The sequence below is a fragment of the Carlito syrichta genome, unplaced genomic scaffold (assembly GCF_000164805.1).
Source record: "Carlito syrichta isolate Samal-C Ts95f unplaced genomic scaffold, Tarsius_syrichta-2.0.1 Scaffold143822, whole genome shotgun sequence".
Lineage (NCBI taxonomy): Eukaryota > Metazoa > Chordata > Mammalia > Primates > Tarsiidae > Carlito > Carlito syrichta.
In genome coordinates, this window is record NW_007087918.1 from 9,247 (window position 1) to 16,036 (window position 6,790).

The following is a 6,790-nucleotide window of genomic DNA, read 5'->3' on the forward strand; positions in this document are numbered from 1 at the left end:
TCAGCCTTCCAAGTAGCCGAAACTACAGGCAAGCTCTACCATGCCCAGTCAAATTTTGATTTATTGTAGAGATGAGGTCTCGCCAAATTCCCTGGGCTGGTCTCGAACCCACGGGTTCAGGCAATCCACTCACCTCGGCCTTCCAAGTGCTGGGATTACAGGCTGAGTCACTGAACCCAGCCGATCACCAACTTTTAAGAGAACTGTTGGGATTCCAAAAAATATGCACAGAACCAAATGCACAGATTTTCTTTTCAAACTCTGTTTATTCATTTATTTATTTTTAGCCTACTCCCAAAGCCCTGAAGCACATTTTCCCTTAGATTTAAACTCCAGGAAGACATTCTTATCACTTGCAGTTCACCCTTTACTACCTACTCCTGTGTGGAGAGTCTTGAATGGCTAAACAGAATAGCTAAACCACACCCTAAGAACTTTCCCACCTAATGCCTCCACTCCGTCTCACATGAGGTAGTAGAAAGTAGCTGAGGTTAGGCATGCTCTTCTGTTACCCATCTATTAGTCAGAGAAATTAAATTATTTGGTTGAATGAGTTCTGCTTCAAGAGACAGAAGAAAGTTCTACCCTCCAGTAATGTCACAGAGGATTATTTAGTCTCTTTCCAGCTTCTTTCCTAAAAAGCAAAGAAAAACCAGAAGACAACATCATGATACTCAGAAGCTCTTTACAATTAGGGAAGAGTTATTTCTATACAGATGTCAGGATACCCGACATACCTAATATAGAAAAAAAAATCTTACAAATGCACGATTAGATTACTACTAGTGCTATCTCACAGGTGTGGAATCAGGCAACCTTGGCCTTCATCTTAGTAATTTTTTTTTTTTTTTGAGTTAGTGTCTCACTCCGTCGCCCAGACTGGAGTGCAGTGGCCGCTCCCGGCCACCACAGCCTCACCTGCTGGGCTCCAGCGATCCTTCCACCTCCGCCTTCCAAGTAGCTGGAACTACAGGTGCGTGCTACCACGCCCGGCTAATTTTTGATTTATTGTAGAGATGAGGTCTTGCCAAGTTGCCCAGGCGGGTCTCGAACCCGTGAGCTCAGGCAATACCACTCACCTCAGCCTCTCAAAGCGCTGGGATTACAGACTGAGCCACTGAGCCTGGCTTTTTTTTTTTTTTTTTTTGAGTTGGAGTCTCACTCTGTCACCCAGGCTGGAGTGCAGTGTGACACTCACAGCCACCACAGTCTCGACCTGCTGGACTCAGGCGATCCTTCCACCTCAGCCTTCCAAGTAGTTGGAACTACAGGCACTCACCACTATGCCCTGTTAATTTTTTGATTTACTGTAGAGATTGTAGGGTCTCAACCCCTGAACTCAGGCAGTCCTCTCACCTTGGCTTCCCAAAGTGCTGGAATTACAGGCTTGAGCCACTGTGCCCAGCCAGTAATTTTTATATAACAAAGATGTACAGAAATAATTAGGAAAAAATCTATTTTCAATATGATAGGAAAAAATGCTGTTTTTAATGCCATCGTTAGCTTTTTCTGTTGTGAATTATGGAGATTATTATGCTGTCTTCAAAAATTTAGGACAAAAAAAGGAAAGCCCACTTTCTATCAAAATTAAGCTTCCACAACTGGGCACGGTGGTTCAAGTCTATACTATCTCAGCACTTTGAGAGGCTGAGGTGAGAGGATTGCCTGAGCCCGCGAATTCAAGACCAGCCTGGGCGACATGGTGAGACCTCGTCTCTACAATAAATCAAAAAATCAGCTGGGCTAGTAGTGTACGCCTGTAATTTTAGCTACTTGGAAGGCTGAAGTGGAAGGATCGCTGGAGCTCAGCAAGTTGAGGCTGTGGTAGCCGTGAGCATGCCACTGCACTCCGGCCTGGGCAACAGAGTGAGACACCGTCTCAACAACAAAAAAAAGCTTCCACAAGACAATAACAATAACAAAAAAGGATCCACCTAACTTCCGAATACCACCATCCTAACTCAAAACTCTAGCCTTTTTTCTGCTGCACTCACCTCATTCACAGGGATCAGAATATTGAATTGTTGCCTGTTCGTCTGTGAAATGAAATGATACATAATATTACTTAGAAGGCCTCATACATTCAGAAAGAAAGTGTTTGATAGAAGCTACTGCTTTAGCCCAGGTTATGAGGAATTACAAGAAATTCAGAATTACAAGAAAGTTTCGATCACTAATAATTGCATGTTGTCACAAATTATTATTATTATTATTTAAGTTGGAGTCTCACTCTGTCGCCCAGGCTAGAGTGCAGTGACGCGCTCATGGCTATTGCAGCGTCGATCTGCTGGGCTCAGGCGATCCTTCTGCTTCAACCTTCCAAGTAGCTGGAACTACAGGCGCATGCTACCATAACAGTTAATTTTTTGGTTTATTGTAGAGATGAAGTCTCGCCAAGTTACCCAGGCTGGTCTCGAACCTGTGGGCTCTGGCAATCCTCTCACCTCAGCCTACCAAAGTGTTGGGAATATAGGCTTGAGCTACCGCGCCTGGCTGCAAATTATTAATTATAGCAAAATTACTAGAAATAACTCTTTGAGAACAATGATCCCTCTACAGCTCCCTGGCCTGCTTGTAAACTGGTTCCCTCTACTCATGGTCCACCTTGACCCATGATTCCACCACTAAATTAGTCAAAGAGACCAAAGAAACAGAGACTTGCATTTTACTCCAAAGTTCTATGTTCCCTATCACATATAGAGCATCTCTAGTATAGAAGATTAAAAATGGCATACACAGTGACTCATGCCTGTAATCCCAGCACTTTGGGAGGCCAAGATTTGAGGATTGCTTGAGCCGTGGAGTTCAAGACCAGCCTAGGCAACATAGCAAGACCTTGTCTCTACAAAAATACAAAAAACTTTGGAGGGCATGGTGGTGCGTGCCTATAATCCCAGCTCTTTGAGTGGCTAAGGCAGAAGGATCACCTGAGCCCAAGGAGGTCAGGGCTGCAGTGAGCCATGATAGTATTACTGCACTCCAATCTGGACAACAGAGTGAGACTCCAATTCCAACAAAAAAAAAGGCGTTCAATTGAATTAAAGTGTTTTGGAAGAGCAGGCAACGCAATTATGTGCTACTTAGATTGAGAAGGAGTATTTGTAGAACTAAGAACAGCACCATGAACGATGAGGCAGAAGTAAGTTGAGAGAAGAAGGTAAGATCTCAGTTCTCACCTAACAGGTAGTAGTCATAGACTTTGATGGCTGCTGGTTTCAGGTTGGTGACCAGCACGCTTTGGCTGATGGTGAAGGTGTAGGTCTGAGTCTTCTCGCTGAGCTGTAGGGCAAACAGACAAAACATCTCATCAAAACTAAAATGGAGATAACACTCTATGAAATGTGGGGTTAAAAGACTCTTGCTGCCGGGCTGGGTGGCTCAGCCTGTAATCCCGCGCCTTTAGGAGGCTGAGGTGAGTGGATTGCCTGAGCCTGCGGGTTCGAGACCCGCCTGAGCAGTGAGACCTCATCTCTACAATAAATCAAAAAAATTAGCCGGGCGTGGTAGCGTGTGCCTGTAGTTCCAGCTCTTTGGAAGGCTGAGGCGGAAGGATCGCCAGAGCCCAGCAGGTCGAGGCTGCGGTGGCCAGGAGCGGCCACTGCACTCCAGTCTGGGCGACCGAGTGAGACTCCAACTCAAAAAAAAAAAAAAAAAAAAGACTCTTGCTGTCTTCATGCAGATTTCCTGAAACCCTCTACCTGTCCCTTCTGCCCTATGCCAGCCTGAAAGACAGTGCTTCCTGCGCACTTTTGGCTCTGGCTCTTTCTTCTTAGGGTTCTGCTGCTCCTTGACCTTCTTCTAAATTTGTTCCCTCTGTCCATGGTCCTCCCTGATCCATGGTTCTTCCACTAAATTAGTCACAGTAGCTAAAGAAACAGATTTGCATTTTATTCAGAAAGTTCTATTCTTCCTATTGGTTTTCTTTTTCTTTCTTTCTTTTTTATTTTTTTGAGTCAGAGTCTCACTCTGTTGTCCAGGCTGGAGTGCAATGGCATGCTCACGACCACTGCAGCCTCGACCGGCTGGGCTCAGGCAATCCTTCCACCTCAGCCTTCCAAGTAGCTGGAACTACAGGCACGCACCACCATACCCAGCCAATTTTTTAATTTATTGTAGAGATCAGGTTTCAACAAATTGCCCAGGTTGGTCTCAAACCCATGGGCTCAGGCAATCCTGTTATCTCAGCCTCCCAAAATGCTGGGATTATAGACATAAGCCACTGTCCCTGGCCTGGTTTTCTTTCTTTGATCAGGTCTCTGATCCAATGACACTTCCTTAGAGAAGCTGTTTTTGACCACCATATTTTAAAATAGCCACTTCTCTGGTTTGCTCCACTAGCACTCTTTTTTTTTTTTTTTTTTTTTTTTTGAGTTGGAGTCTCACTCGGTCACCCAGACTGGAGTGCAGTGGCCACTCCCAGCCACCGCAGCCTCGACCTGCTGGGCTCCGGTGATCCTTCCGCCTCAGCCTTCCAAGTAGCTGGAACTATAGGTGTACGCTACCACGCCCGGTTCATTTTTTGATTTATTGTAGAGATGAGGTCTCGCCAAGTTGCCCAGGTGGGTCTCGAACCCACGGGCTCAGGCAATCCACTCACTACGGCCTCCCAAAGCGCGGCATTACAGGCTGAACCACTGAGCTGGCTCCCCCAGCACTCTTTTTTTGTTTGTTTGGTTTTTTGTTTGTTTGTTTGTTTGTTTGTTTGTTTGAGCTGGAGTCTCACTCTGTCACCCAGACTGGAATGCAGTGGCCACTCCCGGCCACCGCAGCCTCAAACTGCTGGGCTCCAGCGATCCTTCCGCCCCAGCCTTCCAAGCATCCCCCAGCACTCTTAAACCCCTCATCCGGCATAGCATTTATCATTATAGATAAAAAGTAGGCCGGGGCAGTGGCTCACGCCTAAAATTCCAGCACTTTGGTAGGCCAAGGCAAGAGGATTGTCTGAGCCCACGGGTTTGAGACCAGCCTGGGCAACTTGGTGAGACCTCATCTCTACAACAAATCAAAAAATTAACTGGGTGTGATGGCAGGTGTCTGTAGTTCCAGCTACTTGGAAGGCTGAGGTGGAAGGATTGCCTGACCCTAGCAGGTCGAGGCTGCAGTGGCCGTGAGCATGCCAGTGCACTCCAGCCAGGGTGACAGAGTGAGACTCCAACTCAAAAAAAAAGGAAAAGAAAAAAAAATGTAAGTGTATGCACACTTACATATGTAATTTTTTTTTTGAGTTGGAGTCTCACTCTGTCACCCAGACTGGAGTCCAGTGGCACGCTCCCGGACACCGCAGCCTTGACCTGCTGGGTTCAAGTGATCCTCCCGCCTCAGCCTTCCACGTAGCCGGAACGACAGATGCGTACTACCACACCTGGCTAATTTTTGATTTATTGTAGAGACAAGGTTTCGCCAAATTGCCTGGGCAGGTCTCGAACCCGCGGGCTCAGGCAATCCATTCGCCTTGGCCGCCCAAAGTGCTGGGATTACAGGCTGAGCCACCAAGCCCAGTCTATATATGTAATTTTTAAAAACTTGGATATTGTCTCTCTACTAGAATATCAGCTCCTTGAGGGCAGGGATCATGTCTGTTGTTTTCTTTTTGAGTTGGATTCTCACTCTGTCACCCAGGCTGGAGTACAGTGGCACGCTCACAGCCACCACAGTCTCGACTTTGCTGGCCTCAGGTGATCCTTCCCCTCTTCCTCCAAGTAGCTGGAACTACAGGCCTGTGCCATCACATCTGGCTAATTTTTGGATTTACTGTAGAGATGAGGTCTCACCAAGTTGCCCAGGCTGGTCTCGAACCTATGGGCTCAGGCAATCCTCTTACCTCAGCCTACCAAAGTGATGGGATTATAGGTGTGAGTCACCGCACCCGGCCATCTGTTGTTTTCATTGCTATATCTCCATCACTTAGCAGAGTGACTGGCATATATTGGTTGCTCAGTAAATATTTATTGAATAAATCAATAAATTAATAAATGGAAAATCTAAGGCAGAGGCAAGAGGATTGCCTGAGCCCAGGGGGTCTGAGAGATCAGAATTATTTTCAGAGTAACACTAAGACATTATTTGCTCTTTACATTCTCATTCTGTTATAAGTGTCCAGGGGAGCTATCAGAGGTGACTTGATGTGTAATAGTCCAACAGATTGAATGCAGAAGTAAATAGGAAAAGTTCATTCTTTTTGATTAAGCAGATATTAACATAAAAAATGTAAAACAATGCTACTATTTTCTATTTTTTTTTATTTTTTTGTTTTTAATTATTTTATTTATTTTTGAGTTGGAGTCTCACTCTGTCACCCAGACTGGAGTGCAGTGGCCGCTCCCAGCCACCGCAGCCTCGACCTGCTGAGCTCCGGCGATCCTTCCGCCTCAGCCTTCCGAGTAGCCGGAATTACAGGCATGTGCTACCACGTCCGGCTGATTTTTTGATTTATTGTAGAGATGTGGTCTCGCCGCCCAGGTGGATCTCGAACCCGCGGGCTCAGGTAATCCACTGACCTTAGCCTCCCAAAGGCGCGGGATTACAGGCTGAGCCACTGAGCTCGGCTTCTATTTTTTTTGTTTTGGAAAATAGTTATTTTTCCAAAATGTTACTTATATTAAGATGCAGTGAGTTATTATTGTTTTATTTATTTATTTATTTTTGAGTTGGAGTCCCACTCTGTCGCCCAGGTTAGAGTGCAGTGGCACGCTCCCGGCCACCGCAGCCTCAACCCGCTGGGCTCCGGCAGTCCTTCAGCCTCAGCCTTCCAAGTAGCTGGAACTACAGGCGCGCGCTACCACGCCCGGCT

The 6,790-nt window shown here is 46.2% G+C and overlaps 1 protein-coding gene across 1 annotated transcript in view; it reads right to left on the reverse strand.

The window, feature by feature from the left end:
• Positions 1 to 457: 457 nt before the first annotated feature.
• A2ML1 (alpha-2-macroglobulin like 1) overlaps positions 458 to 6,790 on the reverse strand; it is a 54,832-nt gene continuing 48,499 nt past the window's right edge. Inside the window, exons 34-36 of the mRNA XM_008050317.2 lie at positions 3,177 to 3,279; positions 1,995 to 2,036; positions 458 to 634 (exon numbers count right to left, since the gene is read on the reverse strand). Coding sequence (XP_008048508.1) covers positions 1,996 to 2,036; positions 3,177 to 3,279 — 144 coding nt within the window. The 3' untranslated portion in view covers positions 458 to 634; position 1,995. The remainder of the gene's footprint in view (positions 635 to 1,994; positions 2,037 to 3,176; positions 3,280 to 6,790) is intronic.